Source organism: Ambystoma mexicanum, chromosome 8, assembly GCF_040938575.1.
Source record: "Ambystoma mexicanum isolate Mex_15411 chromosome 8, UKY_AmexF1_1, whole genome shotgun sequence".
In the NCBI taxonomy this organism is placed as follows: domain Eukaryota; kingdom Metazoa; phylum Chordata; class Amphibia; order Caudata; family Ambystomatidae; genus Ambystoma; species Ambystoma mexicanum.
In genome coordinates this window covers 913,033,147-913,058,315 of record NC_090929.1, presented here as the reverse complement: position 1 = coordinate 913,058,315, position 25,169 = coordinate 913,033,147, and the positions used below count along the sequence as shown (strand labels likewise).

Genomic DNA, 25,169 nt, shown 5'->3' with positions numbered 1-25,169 from the left:
TTAAACCATCAGCTGTCCACCTCGTAGCGAGACATATGAAATTACTGGGCCAAACATCTTTGTTTTTTTTATTTTTCCCTTAAAATCAAAGGAAAATAATAAACGTAAAATATTTTCTAAATATGTACAAAACTCATATTTGACAAAGTGAATTTTGAATAAAAGAGTAAAGTGTGCCACAGTAGACAAAAACGATGTATTATTATTATTGTTAGTATTATTACTAATATTATTATCCATAATCAGAGGCAGATTGGCTGTCAACCTCAATGATGAAATGGCGGCTTGCCCTCTGTATCAAAACCTCCAGAGCTGCTGTCCAGCTGTTTCTAGGCTGCATCCCTGCATGTGATCACCATCACTCTTCCTTTCATCATCAGTCCAGTCCAAAGGCTGCCTCACTAAAAACAATATAAAACAATAATAGTGGATTTGCATGACTGATGCTGCCCATTGTGACACTTGTTGTGATGTAGCACCACATTCCATGACACCACCAACTCATAAAAATGGTGGTCATTACAGATCTATACTGCTAATCTCCCAGCAGTTTTGGGGAAAGAAGGAAGGAAGGAAGGAAGGAAGGAAGGAAGGAAGGAAGGAAGGAAGGAAGGAAGGAAGGAAGGAAGGAAGGAAGGAAGGAAGGAAGGAAGGAAGGAAGGAAGGAAGGAAGGAAGGAAGGAAGGAAGGAAGGAAGGAAGGAAGGAAGGAAGGAAGGAAGGAAGGAAGGAAGGAAGGAAGGAAGGAAGGAAGGAAGGAAGGAAACAGAGAGAGAGAGAGAGAGAAGGAGGGGAGGAAGGGAGGAAGGCGAAGGAAGGGAAGGAAGGAGGGAGAAAGAAAGAAAGAAAGAAAGAAAGAAAGAAAGAAAGAAAGAAAGAAAGAAAGAAAGAAAGAAAGAAAGAAAGAAAGAAAAAGTAAGAAAGAAAGATATGACTTTTAAATACAACGTGAGCGATCCACTCTGACAGTATTACGAGAATAAAATTAAAGATATCATTTATATATTAAAAGGGCAGAAAGAGAATGAGTAAGTAGAAAAAAAGAGGGAAGGGTAGTGACATAATGGGCACGGTTGTATCTGAAATAACTTTATGAATCTTTAACAAAAAAGTGTATCTGGTTGGTAAGACCGTTATATAAGTGATTTATAACGGTTAAGCAACTGATGACAACTTTTGGGACCTAAAGCACAGGCTGCAGAAGTACGAATGTAATGCGCAGGTCAAAGAACAGAATCAGGCCAGAATGTTCCAATTTTTCTTTTGGATGTAGATGGAATGATTATGATTCAGTTGTGTAATATTAATATAAATTGTTCATAGTGGCAAGAGAAAACTCCATTTCGGGTGTCTTTCTAAACATTTTCAAAGTCCCAGATCTTAAGATCATGTTGATGACTTTTTGGAAGGATAGTTCTCTGGTAGGTGCAACTACTGCAGATGTCTGTGAGGAACCTTCTTGTAATAATGTTGAATTTAGCCTCATCTTTTTATACTGATGCAGTTCATACAATGAGTAACACTGAGTTGGGCATAAATATCATCTGCAAACGGACAGCCTGGGGAGCCCACAACAAAATGGCCACCGGCCTCAAAAGGATTATGGTAAATATAATGTAGTGTTTTTTTTATGTTTCACCTGTTACGGTACCATTACTACCCTTTGGTGAAGTAGCTCAGTTAATATTCCAAAAGTGTGCTATGTGAGAAACGTGAGGATTGGATATAACCGGAAAGACTGGGTTGTGGTATTGATAAATAGCTCCTACTACTAAACTACCAAAATACAACTGAGGTCATGACATGGGGAATGGGTGATAAGTGTGTTTGTACTTTTTGGACTGTTTATATATATATTTTTTGATTAGCAAGGTAGTTCAGAGGGCCAATGTACCTGCTCTAGGTGACAAAGTCTTTCCAGGTCTTTCACTGTTCGGAAGTTGATCAAATGCATTTTGAAATAATGACACCTGTTCTTAAAGCTTCTATGAGACAGTTTATATGCCCGGATGTGAAATCGAACCAGCGATCTGCAAGTTTCAAACTAAACATTGCAGTGAATAATCAATGCATGAAACATTCCTTGACATCACCTTCCTGACAATAAACTGAGAAATAACGTCTACTAGCAGCTTGACAGGCCACCTGCAGATCGCAATTAATTAGAGCAAGCTTATGAAATGGAAACATATTATATATACCCTGTTCTGTCTAAGGACAGAAACTATACAGATGTGAACTTGTGATGACCTCTGGGTTACAGCAACAACCAGACAGGACTACCAGACAGGCACCTACAAGCAACCCCACTGGTCTGCATTTAACATACTTCCTCAGCACTCTTATAAATAGCCACAACGGAAACCAAATTGATTCTAGTCACTGATGGCTTGAAAAAGGTGGGGAAAACTAGAAGAGGTTGAAAGAATAGTTGAGTTTTGGGCACTCCTAAACTCAATGAGAGTGAACAGGGTTTGATGCAGGTTGTTTAGTGCTTGCAGAGTCAGGGCAGCTGGACCACATTTTGATTTTTCTCTGGTCCTCCTTTTAGAAGGATAAGTCATATATTAGAACCAGCTGGCACAATGATAAACCCTGCGGCTACAGGCTGGCAATGGTTCACTGTGCCTTAGACCTGTTGATCCATCTAATCCTTTACAGTGGGAGAACATCACTGTGCAAAGCATGCAGTATGGAGTATTGGAACAAGCCAAAACACCTGCATGCTATGCTTGGAACTCCGGAGTGACTGCATGGATCAGTGGAGCTGCCAGTCAGCAGTGTGCGGATACAAACACTTTGTCTGCTAGTATAGTTCAGCATTGTTTCTCTGCTCTGACTTGGGCTTGGTGAGCTTGTCTTCAGAAGACCTCCGCCTCCTGTTGTCCTCCTTGGACTCCCCCTGGCAGAGCTCCACATCACTGTTTGTTTGCAGGCTGTCGAAAGTGCTCTCCTTGTTGTGCTCCCTCTTCGGGGTCTTCTTTGCAGTTCGTTTCCTGCGGCACATTTCGGAGCACCTCTCTAAGCAGTTAAATCTTGTCTCCGTGGTACAGGCGTACATTCCTGCTGGCACGGCTAAGACCATGGCGCAAACTATGACGATGATGTGGATGAGCTTCTCCCGCTGTTCTAGCTGGCTGAGGTCACTTCCAGTGACAAATATGATGCACTGACCCCGCCGGGGTTGCTGGTTTTTCAGCGTGATGCACACTTCGTACTTTGTAGCTGGAAGCAGGTCGTCCACTGCATATGTGTTGATGCCAGGACCAATGTATATCATCTCCTTCTTGACAGTGTCATATCTGCCAAAGTAAATAGTGAACCAGGTCTCGGATGGGTTTTCTGTGGCTGCGTACCATTCCAGAATAATGCCATACACCGTCTGTTTGGAGATCCGGATGTCTATGAACACATTCTCATCTGAAACTGAGGGGGGGAAGGATGGAGACAGGGAGGAGGAGGCTGAGCTGGCCTTCTCAGGAACTTGAATGAAAAGGGAGATCCCAACAGAGGAGTTGCCGATGAAGTTTGTGGCAGTGCAGATGTATGTGCCCTGATCACCAACTTGTGTTGAAGGGATGAGCAGCTCTGACTTGATTCTGTCTTCACTAATGTGAGTTGTAGAAACTAGGCACAAAAACAGAAACAGAAATTAGATAGTTAGAGAACTGAATAATAACCTATTGGCTACCAAGTACACTTTGTCTTAGAATAATATGGTTACATTTGTTTTGGAAATAGCAATGTAACAAGGGGTCTTCATTGTAGCAGTTTCTCAGGTATGATATCCACATTGCTAAGTCTAGTTTCTTATGGAATATTATGCAATTAAACCACTTCAGTTAAGTTAATGAGAGAACCTTTCGGCCCTGAAATGGGACTGTTATTGAAACTGAAATATTTTAAGGGCCGCCATGCCTATTTTCTTGCAAAGCATTCCGAAAGGTAAGACTGTTGAAAGCGAAAAGAGAAGAGTAGCATAAAGAGAAAAGAAAGTCGCAATGAAAGAAAAAAGTCATACACAAGCAACATGCACACTGGTATTGTCATGGTCTGCATGTTTGGGGACAAGAGCTGTTTTAGTTTGCGTACTTGGGAAAATACTTGGCAAGTGTTTTCATATGTGTTCCTACTTTCCTCTAGACCAATCTGTGACAGCTCACCGAATCTGGCAAGAAGAAAGCTGAATTCAATAGCACTTATGACTTCTTGCAACTATACTCGCTATGAACTGGGAAAACGATGATTTAATACAACTGGACAAATTAAGGAAAATTAAAGTTTAGTAACAATAAAAGAGATGAAAGAGACTACAAATTAAACAAAAGTAAATAGTAGGGAGGCAGGGGATAATTTAAGGCTAAATGTATGGTTGGTGCAAAGATGTATAGCACTCTAGTTCAAGGAACGATTTTCAAAATGAGTTTTATCCATTTATTTTCCACGTTTTTTCTAAAGGCAACAATTTTTTCATAAAATGTACAGAAAAAGTACCCATCACCAGACATGTGTGTAAAGTGCTGTGCTTACATAAAACACCAGAGTGATGACGCTGGTGACACAGTCCCGTATTTAATATAAAATTAGTAAAGCAACACTTGTTAGCTAACCAGTTTTTTTACAGTCAAACAACAGCAATATATGTTGAATAGCTCCTTATTCACTTTTGATGCATTTTCATCAGGCAGTGCAATGCATAACTCATAAGAGTGATGGTCAAATAATGAACTATAAAGTTCTTATGGAAAGATAGGACTAAAAGGGCTACCATATCCTGATGGAGGGCACATTAACAACGTCCCTACATTTGTCTTTATTTGGAAAACCAGTTATTACTCAGGACAGTTATCCCACTAATTCATAATGTCATAATGTGTTAAGCATATCCAATACAGCCCTTACACTCGTATTCAAAAAGCATTATTTTCGGTCAAAGCATTGTGCATTGTATTGTTTCTTGTAAGAACTTATATTGAAATGGAACCAAACCAAAGTGTTCCACGTTAAGGACATAATCATCAATCCGTTCTGCTATATATAGATCTATTTATGATTTGTAAGGGAGATGAGGAGATCTAGAAACATTTAATAACACTTATAAATGACAATTAATTTTACTTGTCCTTTACCTTAAACGATTACAAATCTCAGAATTCCGACCCGCCGATGCAAGTAGTGAAAATACAATTGAAACTACTATGGTCAGAAAACAATGACAGGTACTGGAAGCTTGGCAGGTAGTGGAAGCTGGGCAGCACATTCTCCAAGCAACGTCAGAAATATAGCCTATGCACAATAAATGTGGGCACAACTAAATTATTCTCTGTTGACTGTTGAGAAACTGGAATGTATCCTAAGTGTTCTTTTGTAAAAATCAAACAAAGAGCACCACCGTTCAGTCACACTGATCTTCTGTTACCCAAACAACCATAGAAAGATTAAAATAAAATCACATGTATAGTCTTTTATGGCACACAAAGGTTTTATGTTAATGCTATATAACCACTGCTACATATTGAGAAAATAATAAGTCATTATGACTATCAATTCATAACAGAGTGAATCAATAATTATGAAGATAGTAATTTGAACACTTTTCTCACACCAATGTCTCTTTAAGAAAATCAAATCTAATTGTGAATAGTGGTTACAAAGTCAAAGTTGTTTCTGTAATCTAACACCCGCTGTTTGAACTCCCCACACATAAGATAGCCTCACTACGTTAGACATTTTATTAAATGCATCATTTGTGAAGTGTGGATCACTACGTCCTTGGAACCAATTATACATTGGTAGCAAATAAAATAAATATTTAATGGAAAAAGAAAGGGTTATTTGTAAAAAAAAATAAAGAACTGTCCCATACTCTTACTTTTCTTTCAACATTATCAAAGCTCTGATACTAAATATCAATAAGGGGTACATTTGCTCCTGTCATTAAATAGCCATTAAATAAGAATATACTGCTGCATACATTATCATTTTTGTGGCATGACATTGCCCCAAAGTATAGTTAGTTATGGGTACATGTCGCATTACATGGGAAAATGAACGTTTTCTCTAAAACGTTTTTCACATCAAAACATGTTTAACAAATTTGGTATGCAACTGATCTGCCCGGATTCAGGTACTGTTGGCACATTTCAGAATGTTTTATTACCGTTTCATGGCCAAAATCTTTACCAAGAAACAGGTTTTATTCCTCGAATGCAGTTTCCATAGTGCCAGAAAGAAAATGTTTTATGGTTTGCATATTTCAAAATTGTCAGTGTGAACATCCAAGAATGGTCACTGGGGGGTGCCTTTGGATATATGGCTTAGCTAAAACTGCCAATTTTACTATCACTTTCCGAGCAGAGATTGTGTATGCTTTTAAATCACCATAACATTGATGCTGTTTGCAAAACATTTTAACATTTACACATTTTACAGCTGTGGTTTTCCAAAATGAAAGGCTTTTGCTGAAAGTGTCAATGAAGTAAATGAAGAAATGAGGCTGACATTTGAACTAAGTACACAAATGGTATATTCTAGGAAGTGGAGAATAAAATAAAGTGTTCCAGGTGAGGAAAAGGAAGGACAGTCAAAACATATGAAGCACAAACTGATTTAAAGCACTTTAAGAGTGTTAATGAAAACTCAGATCCTGAACACTACTGAAGGTAACATTTATAAATAAAAACCTGTTCAATTAAAGTCTCTTTTTGTAGAACATGTCTAATCAATACCACTCCGCAAGATAAAACATCATGCAAGATGGTATCTAGAAGACGAATCCAGAAATCTTTTTGTGCTAGTGTTGTTTGTTTCACCCATGTATGCTGTAGGTAGTACCTTCAACATTTTAAAAGGCATTTATTTAAGCAAACAATGTGCCTACATTTGAATGAGACATTTGAATAAATCATAGCAATATAGATTCTTCCAATCCCCACAGCCGGATTCAAAAGTCTACGGGTCATTAAACAATGGAAGTGTTTCGCTCGACATTAATTGTTCACAAATAATTACAAAAAACTTCCCCCCATTTTCCCCTCAAATATTCTTTCAGACTGTAACTATAGATGAACACATACACTATATCTATAATTGCTTCTGTGCCTTTAGTGATGGGACGGGAGTCCTGTTACTTAAGTTTAAATGTTTTGTGCTCTGTCCATATTATGTCTTTGGATTTTTGTTAATATTCCCCAAAGGTACCCTAGTAGTTTAAGGATCGCTCACATTCATGAAGGTTTAAAGTGGTGCTTTATGTAATTTTAAACTTCCAAAGACGACATAGTAAAGGCCACAAAAAGCAGGGACTGGTAGTTCAACAAAATTGGTTTGGGAAGATTTATTAAACCTTTTCCTTTATCACTTTTGGCATATTGTCCATACTTATAAGTGCATTCCCAAAGAAGAGAAATTCATCAGAGCCTTGAATGGCTCAACAAAGCCATATGAAGTTGCTATAACACTTTTGTACTCAATCCACATTGCACAGGATGGGTGTTATTTAAGTCGATCATTAAACCCGCACATTTTTCATAAATTCACAAGCATGTTTGTGTTTTTGTGTCAGTTATTTGTATTCATTGTTGTTTTTATAATAAGACATATATCGATGTAATCAAAAATAATTCATTTCAGTATTGATCAGTTGATGTATTCAATCCTATTTGTACAGGTATTCCTCTCGGTACTGTGCATTTGTGCAGAATTGTTGTTGTAGCGAACAATACAGACACAATTGTGAAGTAAGTAATATCATTAATGTAGGCCATGTGTGTCTTTACTGATCATTGATCACCAATTATTGATTATGATTCATTGTCAAATATCCAATATAAACATTTCTCAAGCAATAAAGAAATGAATCGGGCTCACACATTATATAGATTTTTCCCACATGGGGAGTGGGTGACACAGGATTTGAAATTTTGGAAAGACAGAAAGAAAGAGATAATAGAGAAATCAGGGTAGATATTTGTGAAGAACAGGGCCCATTTTATCACTCATCACAGAGACTATGTGTGACAAGTCTGAAGAAAGATAAAATAGATATTCTGGTCAACGTTTCAGCAGAATTCTTTTTTGCCTCAAGTGGGTAGAACAAAGAATAGCAGAAAGGAAGACTGACATTAATTTATACAAAGAATATACCCAAATATGTTGGTATATTTAATAGATATATAACTTACTAGAAATCAGAGATCTTTCAAAATACAACAAGTGTAGGAAGTGTAGGGTATCAACCGTGATTCAATACAGCTAGTCTCCCTGCAGAAATGTAAGTTGAACTGAAATCTAAGGGAGAAGCAAAACATTGTCTACTCAAGAAATGTCTGGGTCTCAAGGACACTCACAATCAGTGATTACTGCCACATAGCAATGTACACTGTACATTAGACACTCATGATATTTATAGTAATGCCTTGATGGATAAAATTGTCAATTCAACATCTCAATTTACACACAATAAGAATGAAACTTCAAAACCTCTTTGGTAAAGAATTAAATTGACAAGCTTAGTTTAATCAACGGCAACATCATTTCAATATAGTGAAGCACTAAGAACCCCAGTTGCCAAATAAAAGGGACTTTGCTATTTAGGAAAAGACATCGACTCACATTACAACTGACACTTGTGCTTGAAGAAGAAATTCAAAAACAGACTCTGCACAAAAAATTGTGAAAATGGTAGATAAAGATGAGGTGTTAGGCGAACAAATTGGAAAACACATTCATTGAATGTCCTTAAAGGGGCAGTTTAATAAACAGACCAGTTGAGTCAAAAATTAACCAACCACAACCTAAAAACCAAGAGTGAGTACACAAAATACATGCTTGGCAGCATGGATAAGAATCTCTAGAGAGGGAGATACAAAATAACATTTACGAAATGTATTTGAATTTAGTGAGGCATATCCTAACACATCTTGGGAGCAACCAGCTCAATGTAAGCAACACATGATTTTTGAAACTAAGAGCAATGTTAAGTTTAGACAAGAAATCTTGAGAAATTAGATTGACTTCAAAAACAGTAGCCAAAATCATAGACAACTCAGTCCTGAAATATTATCCAGCATACAAAGATATTTCCTGAATAATACCTGAAAATCTGCTCCTAGTAGAGATATAGAGGTTATGAGGTAAACTTCCCCAAACACAAAGAAAGGAATACCTGAGGAAAGAGTGGAAATGATCTGCTCAAGTGTCAGGAATGGAGAGGAGGGGAACAGAAAGTATTCCCAAGCAGAGAATTAGTGAAAACACACCAAAGCTAGTGAAAGGAACAAGAGCTAGAACATATAATCCAATAAATAGACCATCTAGCTCACCTGGATCACCTTCAGGCACAAGGGATGCAGCCTAGGAAGGGAATTTTCTAAACTTATTCCTATACATGGGACAATGAGGAAACTCTGGGAGTCATAGGCCGATGAAAACCACATACTTTGAACCATAGGAGGAGGAAATTACATATTATTCAACCCCTCAAAAGGTATTCTGGGTGAATATCTCACAAGAGCAGAGGGGAAAAGAGAACTGGGAGCATCCCTTATATCATGTATAGATATGCAAGTAGGGCAGGGTGCTCAACTTGTGACTATGACACTGATGAGGGAAGTTAGAACCAGGGCAGGGGACATGAAAAAGGAGCCCACAATTTCTTAATTGTCCAATTGATAAAAACTATTAAATGATTTATGACACCTTAGCACAACTATTCTGTTTGGGAACATTTAGAAAAGTATGAACAATAATGATATCTTTTGAACTCAATGGGGTCAAATAAAATATAGAATATTTAAGACAGACATTTTCCCCCAGGTTTTCCAGACCAGAACCACCATAAAGGGTTTCCCTACCAGGCAGTAATTTTAAACATTTCGATGTTTAGAAACCTTCCAGAAGCACCAAAGGAAGTAAATAATGTAATTTGTGTTGAGGAGCAGTCACCAGAGATTATGTACTTTTGACCAGATCACACCTTTCTGAGACTGAAATTCAGGAAATTAAAACTACATTCCTCCACGCCCTTCCAAAATATGTGATTATTCGTGTAGAATGCAGTTTGGTGACTCCAGCTTATTATAGTGTATTTTTGCTCTAGTCACAAGAATGTATGAAGTATGGAATCCCACTGCTCCAAACATTAAAAAAATACCACCAGCCACCTGCACCAGCTCCCACTAAGATGGCTGAGGTGAAGGACACTTGCCTGTCAGACTTAGAAAAACAGCACCAAAAAGATACTTCTCTGTAGGATACTACCAGAATAGTCTTCAAACTGTCATCAAAAATACGGACCTAACACAAACTAAGACTATGGGCCTCATTACGAGTCCGGCGGTAACCGAGGCGGTAAAACCGCCTGGGTACCGCCAGACTCGTATTACCATTCCGCCTCCGTGTTTCCCGGAATTACCGGGGCATTACAACCCCGGTTTTCCGGGAATCACGGAGGCGGAATGGTGTTAATCCCCATTCCCATTTAGTCCTATGGGACTCGATGGGAATGGGGATCATGGAAACACCGGCAGCATCTCGTAATTCTGCCGGTGTTTCCTCGTCCGCCTGCAGGCGGGCGGTGTTAAACCCGCCAGGTCAAACCTGGCGGGAACATCACCTCCCGCCTGCAGGGGTCGGACTCAGGCGGTCCGGAAACAACGGCGGCGGCGGGTTTACCGCCACCGTTATTTCCGGACCGCCTGGGTCGTAATGAGGCCCTATGTCTTAGGGCACATTCTCAAGTATGATTTTTGGGGATCCATGACTCTCCAAGTGAGATTTGGGGTGGTTTGTGAGTTGCCACACATTTTTCTTCCACCCAAAATCTGACAAATCTCCTTTAAGAGCCATACATCTTCAGGGAGATTTGGCAAAAGTTGCAGCAGGCTGGGTTTGAAAAACCTGCACAAATTAACTTCACAGATTGCAGGAAGGGATTACATTGTTAGGGTAAATGGAGGGTAGGTTGAAGGTGAAAAGTGGGGGCATAATGAGCAAATGGAATCCTGTGAATCTATTTATAAATATAGGACAATACATGAAACTCAACAGTAAGATATCTCAGTAAATTAATGCACCTGCTGCAGAGATCTATATTTAACATGCCAGTCCCAGAATTGAATCTCAGTAAGGATAACTCAACCTTTCATTCTTCTGAAATTGTTAAAATTAGTAAAGTTGAAGTGGCCAATTGTAAGATTTCATGTCAGATCGGGTGAGTCAGTTAAATGAAGGGATCCCTGTGTATGTTCTTCATTGTTGAGTGATCGATGTGTTGAGTGCTAATGAGGTTTATAATAGTACAATATAGGAAATGTATAAAAGGCATACACCTATGAAAATCATTCTGCACTGTGGAAAAATCAGTCATGCACTTGGTATTTCCTTCAATGATCACCATTGAGGTTAATTATGTTATAACCGAGAGCATGTGGCTGCAAGTTAATAACCTCTGGAAGGACAGTTAGGCATGGACAGAGTGAGTAATAGGACAAGCATTCATAAAGCAGACTTCTCTTCTTAAGACTTTGCTTAAAGGAACAACAATTAGTTGGGTGCTATTGCATTGTTATGAGCTTGGTAGCTGGGGAAACACAGACAACATATCTCTATATTTTTTAAAAGATTACTGTTTGTCCGGTGAAAAGAAAGTGTCAAATTTGGCTTCTATAGTTAAGCAACAGCAAGGTACAGCCCATTAGTCAACAAGCAACATTTCATCATCATGAAATTGTCATAAGATTAAAATCAATCTGTCACCCAAATATTCGGTGAATCTCACCACTTCTGAATACAGTGAATCTGTGGGTGGAATTTATCTGGACATTGATTGGTCTAACTAATGAGAAAAGTTTTCTTTACTTTCTTCTTCAGTTTTTCAAAATGTTGCTTTATCAGGAATTATTTCTCTTGGGACACATTAAGATGTCTATCACATATAACTTCATGAAGTAAATCAAGTTTTAATGAATCTTAGAATCGATCCAGAGAATGCACAGATGTCCAGTTTTATATGCTCTTCATATTGCACTTTATAGGAAAACAAGATATTTGGGATGATGGTTGGAGCGCTGTTAAGCGGGCAGTTGAACATCACTCTCCTCCTAAACCTCTGCATATCCTTAAAATCACAGCCTCAGTTCTTTCAGTCCCTCAGATAATGGACATTTCAGAGGTCATTTTAGGAGTTGTGTTATGGCTAGCAAAGGAAAGTATTTCATTATATGGCCTTCAACGTACTCCTGACTGTTCCAGTGTTTTTCCTTCTCTTGCCGGTTCTCCCCTTTGCCTGTGAATAAAGTATACTGCACTTCACCGAGGTGTGGTGTTTAGCTAGTTCAGATGTCTGGGTGTTGGATATGAACTAAAACAAATCCAGTATCAGTTTTGTAGGGTGTACCTGAACCTCAGACTGATCTTTTTCTCCCTTGGCCACCATACCTTCTCATCAACATCCCCACCTTTACCCTTCTGTAACAGTCTTTTTAAAGACAAGGTTGAAGGGCTGAAGTCATCCTGCTTGATCTTCTTTGGAAGAGAGCATTTTGCTTACCCTTTGTTCTGCAGATGTCATTTGGTCAGAGGTTATTTCTTCCTGTTGCTCCATGTCCAATGTATCGGTTGTCCCTTTCGTGTCTGCCCCTAGCTTGCTTGCTGTTGATGGCTAAAGAATCATGAAAATATTCTTCTAACAAATCCCATGCCAAACACTGGGAATCCTTTGCATTGCGGTGATCTTCTGAAAGCCTTTTAAGAGTAAAGTGTTATCCCTGATCCACCCTTAAACACATGAGGGAAGGTTTTCTTCTGGAGATGGGTGTCTCTACCCTTAGCTGCTAACTACTTCGGCTCTTTTACAACCTTGTTGTGACATTGCTAGAACATGTCTATTGTATTCTTAAGGGCTTCATTTTCGAAAACCTGACATTTGCTCCCCTTTTCCCACTTGAGAACCGCCTCTAGTGTTTAAGGTTATCCTCTTAAACCTCTTCAGGAACCTACTTTCAGCCTAAACTGATTGAAGTTTCTGATTTTGGTGGCTGTTACATCTTCCAGAAGATTTGGCAAGCTGGGTTCTCTTCTGTGTCATGACTTTTTTCAGAGGTTTCTCCATTTGTGTCTTGTCCTTCCTCCTTCCACTGACTTTAGGCATAACGTTGGGTAGGATTTCAGTCTTAACCCGGATCCGGTTTTTTCTTGTTTTTCCTTACTTCCTCTTTGCATTCAGCTGAGAGCCTCTTGGATTTTCGATAGGTGGTGGATGGTGGTTAGCATTTAGTCTGACAATACAAATATGTTATGTCTCTTTGAGCTTCTCTTTATCTTCAGGAAAAAAAGGTAGGCACCCTTTCACTCTGACCCCGAGCAGGTGGACTCTCATTGCTATTTCAATTTATTTTAGAGTGGTGTAGGTTTCACTTCCTCCCTTGGTTCAGGGTCAGTCCACTTTTGGCATGGCCACTTCGCAGCTTTTGGCTGAGAGGCTTCAAAGGAAGATATCTGTAAGGCAGGCCTTTGGACGTTTCCTGTGACTTTTGATGAGCACTACAAACTCTGAGCCATTGTGCTTTCAGCACCACTTTGGTTAAAGAGGTGCCAGTGTAAAGTGTCAAATACGTAGGGGTTCTGAATAAATCACATGTTTGTATTTGAAGTTGTTGGACTGTTGCTTCTTTCTGTGTGTTTCTCGCAACATCACAAGCACTGTGTTTATCCTCATTATTTTAACTACTTGGAAGAGGAAGAGAGAAAAAAGATACTGGAAATCACAGTTACTCTAAATCCTATTTTTCTTTGTCATAGTTGGCATTCCACTCACCTATCCATTGTGGTGCTGTTGGTTCTCTAGTTCTGTGTTTTGGTATTAGGGAAGGTTAAAGCAATGTATCTCCTAAAATAGATTGTGGGACAGAGCCAGTATACAAATATGGGTTTTTTGACAGCAGAGTCCCTGTCTCTTTGAGTGTATAACCTCACATCAGCCACATAATAAGATCTGTAACAAGGAAGAAAAAAAACACTCAGCGTAATGGGTATTACCTGCAAATAATCCGGTCAATAAAGTTTCCAAAAAGGCAACTTATAATAATATGACCACAGAGGTAAATGATGCTACAGTTGTCTTTTCCTTGGCACCCCATCAACATTCCCTACAAACACCATCAACGCCCGCTCTCACTCTTGTCCACCCGCTGTGTTCCTTCCCCACATTCTGAATTTAGAACACAACTATATTTATTTAAATCTGTCACCCATCAAGATTGTATTCTTTACTGACGATGACTCTAATTGTTTATGTTTTGGACCACCATTTAATGATAGACTTTTTCACACTTGCGTCATTAAAAGCCATGGGCTTTTATCTCAAGTCTAGGGCCTCATTAGGAGTCTGGCGGCATTCTGGGGCAATTCCCGTTGAGCGGAAATAGTGTTACCGCCGAGTTGTGCAGCGGAATTAGCACCACATCACAACCTGGCATGAACGCATGTCCGACTCCGGTAGTAACGCTATTAGCGCCCGGTGGAAAATGACACCAAAATAAGGATTACCGCTGAAACATCAGCGCTAATAGCGCTACCTCTGGTGACCCCGGTGCAATTAGTGCCAGCGCTATTAGCGCCGGGCTGGGACTTGCGCCATCACCGGAAAGGGAAATATTGCGGTAGCCATTTTGAAAAACACAATCCATCCAAAGTCTCCACTTACTGCAACCATACGGACCTGGAAACAAGCCAGAATGTCCCAGGAGAGGATCAGAGGCACAGTGGCTGAAAATCGTTTGAGGAAACCAATGAGGTTGCTGCACACAGTGATGAGCTATAAGGCATCAGGCAACGTAAAACATCAGCACAGCACAGGATAGCCATCTGGCATTCCATCAGCCAAGAAGTGACTGTTGTGGCCAGCGTACCCCATGACTGTGAGGACTGTCGGACATGATGGAACAACCTGAGGGTCAGGGTGTGTGGACTGCTGTCCCAACACTGCCCTGAGTCCCTGGCAACTGGAGGATGCACTGTGGAACCACTGGTCCTCACCGCCTGGGAGGAAAAGTGCAGCACAGTGCTGGATATGGAGGGAATAGAGGGGCTGGGAGGTGCGGAGGGGGTGCCAGCAGCCAGGAGGCAGAAGGTGAGTTGACACCCCCCCCTGCACAAGTGCATGCACAAATGACAGTCTAGCATAAGATGCCCCAGTGGACAGGCACACATGTCAGCAGACCCAGACGCTGGGCATGCCAACAGGGTGGAGTGAGGGGGCGGCATATCAGCCACCCTCCACAGCAGCCATGGGGCAGAGCACCAAGGGCACCTCTGTGCATCACAGTAGCGGGAAGGGATGGCAAGTGACCTATACAAGTGCCATGCACACCACACCCCTGCTGGTGCACCCTATGCCAGCAGGATTGTGGTGTGTGAGCAACCATGATACTGTGCAGCAGTCACACCAACATGTTGCAGGCCCAGTTGGTCTGCCCCAGGTTGGCATGGCAGACAAGACACAGGGAAATACATGCCCCCCCTACACCGACATGGGCTCAGCTAGCCAATCACTGTACACTATAGCACAACCCTGCTGACTGCACAGTAGTGCTCCGTAGACCCATGCCAATACCATGGAGTAAGGCACCACATGCGCCCCCACAATCTGAGTGCCACCCGGGGAAGGGAGTGGGGGCATGAAGGGCCACAGGCATGCATGCCAATCATCAACTGCCCCAGCATGGACACCCTGCCCTCACCACACACAGGACAAAGACCAACTGGTCATGTGTCAAACACTCATGGCTGCAACCATCCCCATAATGGTGTGCCCACATGCAATCACCCCTGACCAACCATGGCCATCTGCCCATATGTGTGGGGTCCCACTCTGTACCATAGTAAATGTGTCTTGCATCCCAACCCACGTGGGGGAACCATACCTGACAACATTTCCTATGTCCCCTACAGGCACTTACGCATCACCAGATGCATCCAAGCAGGACAAGGGGGCAGGCCCATCTGGGAGTGGTGCCTCCAGGCCCTTAAGGTTCACCACCACCACCACCCCACAAAGGTGCAGACAGGCTACGCCAAGGCAGATCACCCGCTGTGATACACCGCAACCCAGCATGGCCAGGCCCACAACCACTCCACAGCCCACCAGAACCACTGCACGGCCCACTGCACCCACTCCTGCAGCTGGAGGGTCTGACGCTAAGGCCCCACCTCCAGGAAGGGCAACTGTGGAAACAGAGGGAGACACCAGCCCGGTGTCACTGCATAAAGAAGAGCCTCAAACCCTTAGGTGCGCTCACCGCTGCCAGTGTTTGCCAAACCCAGAGAGCCCTCACTGTCGCCAGCATTCACCAACCCCTGTGTGCCCTCGCAGCCGCCATCATGCTCAGACACCTGAGCCAGACATTGATACACCTTCGTATGTCTGTCCTGACAACAGCCCGGAACACCTTCACAGCCCCCTCCCATAGAGCACAAACCACCAAGCAGCACTGTCCTGCAGAGGCTGGAGGAGATGGAGTGTAGAAAAATGGGGATGGAGGTGATAGGGCACACCCAGTGGGAACACTTGCAGGCCATACGTGACAGCATACAAGGGGCCACCCGCATGACTGTGCGGGCCTTCACCACGAACCGGGCAGAGACTACTGCCAGTATCACTGCCCAGACATTATATGGCCAGAGGGTCAGGGAGATGACCAAATGGGTCTCAGCATTCACAGAGGCCATTTGCCAATGCACGTAGGTGACACTCCAACATATCCGTGGGCCTGGCTCCATCCCTTCCAGTTCCATGACTACCACAGAGAAGTCTCAGCAAGGCACTCCAAGGGGTCAGTCCCAGCACCATTTGCACCAAAGATCACCAGGGGCTGGCAGGGGGGGAAAGAGGCCACAGTTGTAATCAACATCAAGACACGTATTGCCCTGAGTGGCCATACGTGTCTTGATGTTGGTGTTGGGAGGAGGGGGAGGGGGGATAGTGTGCTGGGGAGTTGGTGGTAGGACATTCCTGATTATGTCATTGTCTTGTTTATTGATAGGGGTGAGTGACACACAGTTGTGCATGGCTTGTGCCGTGTAAAAGCATCAAAAGAAATTGTCGAACAGTCCCTGGTGGGCCAATCTCCTATCCCTCATGTAATTTCTGGCAATGCATGTATTTGTCTCTGCCACAGTCACTGCATCCTCATCCTCTGGGGGTGGGGGGCATGTCCACATCAGGGGGTAGCAGAACATTTCTCTTCAGGCACACAAGCACAATTGTACCCACTTTCCCTGGCGCGTACATCAGACACTCGTGTCATGCATTGTTTCTGCCTCACATGAACCCTGTTCCTTTGCAGCATATGTTACCTAAGGTGTCTGTCCGTGACTTGTGCAGTGACATGATGGCTTTCATGTGGCAGTGTATTTCCACCGAGGCATGTAGCATTCTGGGTTCCCCATGGGCCCTCCCTGAGCACTTGGAGCTAACGGGTGGGCATTGTGGGCTGACTGCACATGGGTGCTTGGCTGTGGTAATGGCAGGGATGCTGGTGTGTGAGGCGATGTGGCCATTTGTCAGCATTGCTTTGGTTATCGCATGTTGCATTGTGGTACCTGCTGTCATGTTGGTGTTTATAGTTGCCACCGTATGTGTACGCCAGCTTCTGCATCCAAGTAAGTCCGACATGTGCATGCTCCCTGGCCTGTTCTGTGATGTTGGTGCGGGAGATGGTCAAGTACAGATTTTGCATTTGCTTGTCATGCCATGCTTTGTGTAGTTATTTGCATCCCCCTCATTTGGACATGTACTTTGCAGCGCATGTGTGCTGGCATTTCTCCTCACCCACTATCCAGGTTCGTAGTCCTCTGTACCTCTCCATGTATCCTGGCAGTGTGCTGCTCCGTAGGACCATGGCATCATGGGTGGAACCAGGGTAGCGGGCACAGCAGTGGGTGATGTACAGCTTGGGGTCACAGGTCACCTGCACATCCAGGGAGTGATAGTGCTTGCAGTTATGGTACACTGCTTCGTGGATCTGGGGGGCCACCAGCGCAACATGGGTACAGTCCAGGGCAGCAATAACATTTGGCATTTGGGCGACGGCAAAGAACTGTGCCTTCATGGCATTGACCTTGGCTGGGGTGGTAGGCAGTGAGATGTGGTATTGCACTTGCTGCAGGAGGGCTTCAAGCACCTAGCCCAACACTGCACTGAATGTGGGCTGTGCCATGCCGTGCATCATGGCCACAGAGTGCTAGAAGGTCCCAGTTCCAAGGAATTGTAGGACAAGACACTAGCTTCAGCAGTGGGGGGACAGCTGTCCGGATGTTGGTCCTGCTCCCTGTATCATCCTGTATTGTGGTGAGCAGCTCTGTTATGGTCTCCCTGTTGGGGCGGTACAGGGTGACCAACTGTCTGTCGGTGAGAGTCCAGGGTGAGGACCTAACCCTGGGGATCGGTGCATGCCTTGCTTGGGCTCCCCTCCTTCTCCCTCATCTCCTGTACTGCCTGTACCCTGCCCTGGTTGGCCAGCCTCTCGACTTCCAGGTGCAGCATGAGCAGCTGCCTGTCCCAGCTCACAGTGGCAAGTGGCAGCATGGTTTTGGAAACAGTGTTTGGGGTAGGGGTGTGCCTTATGTAGCCCTCTGGAGTGGATTGGGTTCACCTGTGGCTTCTTTCTATATTTTGCTAAATTGCTCGTATTGTTGCTTCTCTGTAACTTGATGGCCCAGTGACTTCACTGTTCTCTTTATTCCACTCTTACCTGCTTCCCCCCTTGCTTCTCCCCCTTTTTCTTGCTGTCACACCCATGGCGCTTTCTGTTTCTCCTATCTTCTCCAACTGCTTCTCCATTGTCTATCCTTGCCTTCTCACTAAGTCTGGTAGGAAGAAGTTCAAAAAGGATATCTTGGCCTCCAACCCTGGTCTCCCCATCGCTTACACCTATTCCAGCACTTCCTCCACACAGATGCTCACTGGCATCCTCTTTGTCGTTCCTTCGCCAGATCTATGGGCCCTTCATATGATCTCTGTGCTCTGTCCTGTCTCCTTCTCTCCCATTAATGGTGGCACAGGCTAGGAAGTTCTCATGGCTCCCTTAGACTCCTCTAAAGTCATCATTAATGTCTACCTTAATGACACCGTCATCGTCCAAGGCCCTCAGGCCAATCTCCTCCTCTTTGATAGGCGCTTCCCTCGCCTCATCAATTTCCTTTCATCTCCTGCTGCCCCCCGCCCCCTGGCTAAATTGTCCTCTCTTCCCTCCTCTTCTGCACCACCTCAGGCTCCTTCTTCACCTCCGCAGGGCGTATCTCTGATTTGTACCCCTCCCCGGATGGCCGTTAAGGCTGGTAACCTTCTTCATCTTGCCACTCTCAACTCGCACTCAGCTGTCAAACACTCCTCTGACATCTGCCACCTCCTGGAGGAACTTGACCTCGATGTCCTTGTCTTACCGAGATATGGTTCACGCCAGCTCTGTCACGAGATTTGACACTCTCCTCCCTGATGACTACAAGATCCTCTCCACACAAAGATCCACCCGGTCTGGAGGGGGGTGTAGCCCTGATTTTTCCTGAGTGGATTTCTGCCACTATCATTCCCACGCAGACATACTCCTCTTTCGAAATGCCTTGTCTGCAGCCTTTCTCTCTCTCCTAGCCACTCTCTTACTGTAGCTACTATCTACCATCCTCCTGGTCAGATTACCTAATTTCTCTCTGAGTAGGAGGACCTCTCCTCCTCCCTCCTGGCCTCAACCACTCAACTTCTCCTTCTTGGTGACCTCAATATCCATCTAGACTCTCATTGTTCCTCCTCTGTACTCTCCCGGGACCTCTGTGATTCCCCCTTCCTTTGTATCCTCCCCTCTGGCCCGACTCAATCTGCAGGGCACATAATTGATGTCTTGATCTCCTCTGACCTCCCCCTCGCCATCCCTCAGACCACTCCTCTCTCTTGGAGTGATCACTCCCTCCTCTCTTCTCATCTCTCCCTCTCTTCCCCCCAGGCCAAGCCTACTCCAACACTGCCACCTACCTTCTCAGAACTCCAGCCCATGAAGCGTGTGTCAGTTGAGGCTTTCCCCCTCCACCTCTAGCTGACTCACATCCTGACACAGCCCTGTCTATGCTCTACTCTTCTATTTCCCATACTCTTGAAGCTCTTGCCCCTGTCATGGGGATCCGCTTGAAGCCCAAAGCCAAGTGTAATTCTAGTATTACTCTGACCTAGCTACACTTAAACATAAGTGTAGGATGGCCGAGAGGAAATGGAAGGGTTCTTGTTAATCTTCTGACAAACTGGCCTGTGGCCTGGTCCAAAGGCAATAACGACTCTCTGTCCACACTAAGAAGAGAGCCCACATTGAAGCCTGTGTCTCTGCGGCATCTAAATATTTAAAATCTGCAAGGTGCTGGCCAACACTGCTGCAATCTCTACCTCTCGTGTCGCCTCCCAGGCCCTTTGCACAGCCCCTGCCTCTCACTTCATCTAAAAACACAGGAAGACCTCTCCTCCCTCTCGTCCCCTCCCCCTCTTCTCCCCTCTCCTTCTGTAAACTCTGGCCCTCCTACAGCCACCCCCCAATGCTCTTTCTCACCCTTTCCTCTTTTCTCCCCTGATGAGGTCTCTAGACAAGTCTGATCTATGAGCGTCTTGTCAAAACAAGTTCCTCCCTGTTCCTCCAAAACCATATAGGACCACATTGACAACCTTGCTCCTGTCCTGGCTAATTTCTGCAACCTCTCCTTCACCCCAGGAACCTTCACCTCCCCTCTGAAGCACTCTCTTGCGCACCATCTTCTCCGAAAACCCACAGCGGACCCTTCTTGCATGGCTAACTATCACCCAATCTCCATGACTCCTTTTCTGAGCAAACTCCTGGAAAAGCTGGCCATCTCGCAGCTTAACCTTCACTCTGATTCTGTTGGTTGTCTCCACGACCATCATTCTAGCTTCAGAGCTGCCAGAAGCACAGAAACTGCTCTCCTGAACATCCGTGAAGATCTGCTCTCCAACCTTGATTCTAACATCCCCTCTGTCCTCATCCTATGCAATCTCTCTTCTGCCTTCGACACGGTCATCCATACCATCCTACTCAACAGTCTCCGTGACAACCTGGGTATCACTGATCAGGCTTTGGCCTGGCTGACCTCTTTCCTCTCTGAGTGACCCTCCCAGGTCTAACTTGGGTCCTTCCTTTCATCTATCTTTCTTTCTACCTGCAGTGTAACGCAGGGGTCTAACCTCTCACCCTGGCTTTTCAACCAATATCTGGCAACTCTCGCCCACCGCATTGTCATTTTCTTCTCCTTTTTTCAGTGCTATGCTGATGACACTCAACTAATTTTCAGGCTTCCCTTGGCCACCTCTTCTCCTTCTCTCATCTCTGATTGCCTATTTGCGATTCAGGATTGGTGTGCCGCCAACGATCTCTGCCTGAATTCCAGCAAGACGGAGATTCTCATCGGCACACCTCACCCTCCTTTCCTGACGCTCTCTGGCCAGCCTCCCTTGGCCCTTCTCCTTTCCCCACCTGCTAGGCTAAGAACCTCGGGGTCATCTTTAAATCCACACCTTCCTTCTCTGCTCACATCTCTGATGTCTCTAAAAAGTCAAAATTCCTACTGCACCTCCTCAGAGGTATTCTGCATTTGTCCTTGGCCTCAAGCCCTGAGATCGTATCTCTCCAGCCCTGAAATCTCTCCACTGGCTCCCAGTGGCTGCAAGGATTAAATTCAAGACCCTTTGCATTGTCCACAAGGCTTTCTGCGGCCTGGGTCCAAAATACCTTCAGCTGTCCCTCTTCCCGAACTCTTCGCTCCTCCACCTCCTCCACCTCCGACTCCCTCAGAGTCAGTCATTTTTTCAAAAAAACGAGCTGAGGGTAGATCTCTGTCTTCCTCCCTCTGGAACAGCCTCCCTGCCACTCGAACCATCTCCGGTACCGGAAGCACCTCAAGACCTTCGTCTTTGCTTCTGCCTTCGCTCCTCCTCTCGCCTGCGGATCTGTTCTGTCTCGGCATCATGCACCTGGTTACCCTCTGACTTCCGTGCCCAGGTACCTGCTCACCCTGCCACGCACCCATACCTTTTCTGTAACCCTACAGCCCCCCCTTTTTTTCTGCACTTATCAGACACACCCTGTCTGTTGCCTTGCACTTGCCACCTGTTGGCTGCACTACGACTGTTTGTTGCTTTTTATTATTTATTTTTTATTATTTATTTGAATTCCTTTGCTCAGCACTTTCCACTACTCCCCCCATGCACTTTCCCCTTTCCCTCTCCCATGCACTTGCGCATTCTCAATGTCACTGGGTCTAGTAAGATCTTTGTTTTGTTCTCCCTTGTTCCCCTCCCTTGCCTCGTCGCGCTCTGAAACACTTGTGTACGAGCGCGATACAAATAAAATATCAATGTCAATGGCATCACTGATAATATCGCAGATGAAACCATGTATGATATCACATTTTACATCATCAATGACAGCAGTGGAAACTAAATCACAATGAGATGACATCACTGATGACATCGAATTGAATATCATATTTTTCATAGGGCCCCCCTAACTTTAAATGTACCTATTTCCTACTTTTTTGTCTCCCCAAATCAACGTGAAGCCAATGTGTCCTCTGCACCGTCTAATATCCATTTTTCCTGGCATTCGTCAATAGTAGCTTGTGAAAGACTCAGTACTGGTCGAATTTACCTAAACTCAAAGGGCGATATTGGGTACAAATCTTATTTGGACTTTTTCCAACCCCGCCATGCACATGCACATTCGTCGAGTTCTGCATTAATAGTTTGAAAGTGGGCGCTTTCCTACAATCTGTGGAGAGTTAGAGGAGTCCATTATCCGCTTTATGATATGTTGCAAGGGTTATAACGACTACAGAGTGAAATATCTAGTCCCTTTGCTTAAACAGGCTGGTATCAGACAAGTGGAGGTAGCAATGTCTTTCTGTAAAGGTTCGAATAATTTGGGCGCGCTTTTCTTTGTTGCCAAATGTGTATAGGGCTTGGCTGAGAAGGACCACAATGAGGAATGCTCTTGCTCTTGTTGATCCAAACTGTTGCTTATGAGATAGCAATCAATTTGGCTATTCTTTTAAACTGATTCCAGATTAACCAATGCATGTAACACCACCATTCCATGCTTAGGGACGTGCTTTTCATTTTTGTATGTATCAGGTATTGCACGCCATATTATTGGGCAATTGATTTTACTAATTGTGTGAAAATGCTTTTTACAATTATCAAATGTATTTATTGTATGTGTAACTTTTATGGTTTATGCCGCAATAAATGATGATGATAATTGTAACCACACGGTCATCCTGTGACGCACTTACAATATTGTGATGATTTCTCTCAGAAACCTCATCTTTCTCGTGAACAGATCGAGAGCATATAACTTTGCATGTGAAGGTTCAAAATGAAAGGAAATTAATAGGATTCTCTAGCCCACCTCAAACTCTCAAACTAATCAATTGCTCCTCCCTTTCCGTCTCCACTTCAACCCTGAAGGCAAACATCCCCTTAAATCCCTCCCAGCATGCTTTTATATGTTCTCCATTCTCACAGAATACCTCACATCAGTAAAATTAAATGGCAGTTTGCATTTCTGAAGAGCCTCACTTGCTGAATGCACCTAGGGAGATATATAAACGATATTGGCACCAGGGGTACCCTGCCGTCTGTAAATATTTTAAACTATGTTATATTATGCTATGTTACAGGAAGTGTTGGTACCATACCACAAAAATGTACATCTGAACTGCTTTGTGACAAACCTATTTCAAATTTGAAGCAAATCTGTCCAGTGGTTTAGGCTGTGCTCCTGTTAAATGGCTGGCCAATGCCCCTATGGGAAAACGAATCCAAAAAGTTTAACCCCCCCCCTTTTTTCAATGTTTTGTACATTTTAAATTATTTTTCAAATTTCCACCAAACTTTTCAATTTGGGGGGTGGGGGGGCCGAGGCAGAAAACATCTTTGGTAAATTTCATAAAAATATGTAAACGGGTTAAAAGGTATTCCCATCCATAAAGGTTTACCAAATTTGTCAGGCCACTGATTTGACCAAATCCAAACACGTCTGACAATTTCGCGACATTTCATAAATGATTTCATGTTGAAAAACATTGTTGGAAAAAGCTGTTAATTGGTAGGGCTGTCTATAAAGTCTGGAAAATGCATTATTTAGAGCACAATATCTCAACATTGTAAATTTTGATTTTTGAGAATTTTGCTACACTCCTTAAGTGGTAAGTATCTCAGAATTATTTGAAATCGGACGGAGCGAGGCGGGGCCGGCAGCGGGATGGGAGGAGCAGCTGACGTGTGTCACAGTGCATAAACCCTTGTTCCTTAATCGCAGCGGAGCGGGGCCGGCAGCAGAGTCGGCAGTGGCCTGTTCATGCTCTTCCTACTGAGCCACTCATCTACTTGTCCAATTGCACAGTACTTTGACTGCCTTTGATTGCCTCTTGGCATTTTCTTGACACTGTGTCTCATCCATGCTCTGCGCTGAATTTGGCTTATTGTCTGTACCTCTCTGGTGGTGCTCTAGTAGTGGGCTTTTGCTTGACCTCTGTCTATTTTACCTTTGTCTGGACCTCACCAAGTCAGAGGTTGTGTGGATGTGAGTGGAGGACGGAGGACGGAGGACTGAGGGTTGATTGCTCTTTGATGATCACCTGCCGAGCTGGGACAAGCCCCGTGTTCAGCTGTGAAGCTGTGCAGGCACTGATTAGAGGTACCGAGTGGAGGAATTAATAAGGAATCAACAAGGATCGATAAGGCACTCTGCTACTCTTTTGCTATGTCTAATTATCTCACTGACTGATCAAACGCATCCTTTTATTGGTTGGTTTCCTGCTTCCTCCTTCCTGTCTGGTTGCAGTCTGCAGTGGGCCTAAAGTGCTTTTGACACGTTTCTCTTTGTGCTGGATATTTTCTAATAAAGTATTCTTGGTTCAGAGCAGCTTTTAAACATAATTTGGGCTCTTGGACAACATTTGATAGTATCTAGCTGAAATTTATGTCAATCTGCTTGCATAAAGGACGCAAAAGAAATCTTAAAGGACATTTTTAAAGGACATTTAAATTCTGCCCTTCTACATTTTGCATACATTTTATATACTTTGTTTAGTATAGGCACATTTTTTAAACTCTTCCTT

The 25,169-nt window shown here is 43.6% G+C and overlaps 1 protein-coding gene across 1 annotated transcript in view; it reads right to left on the bottom strand.

Annotated features, from left to right (window-relative positions):
- Positions 1–54: 54 nt before the first annotated feature.
- The window catches only part of LRIT2 (leucine rich repeat, Ig-like and transmembrane domains 2), a 56,660-nt gene continuing 31,545 nt past the window's right edge, over positions 55–25,169 (bottom strand). The window contains exon 3 of the mRNA XM_069610818.1: positions 55–3,626. Within this exon, the coding sequence (XP_069466919.1) occupies positions 2,806–3,626 (821 nt within the window). The 3' untranslated portion in view covers positions 55–2,805. The remainder of the gene's footprint in view (positions 3,627–25,169) is intronic.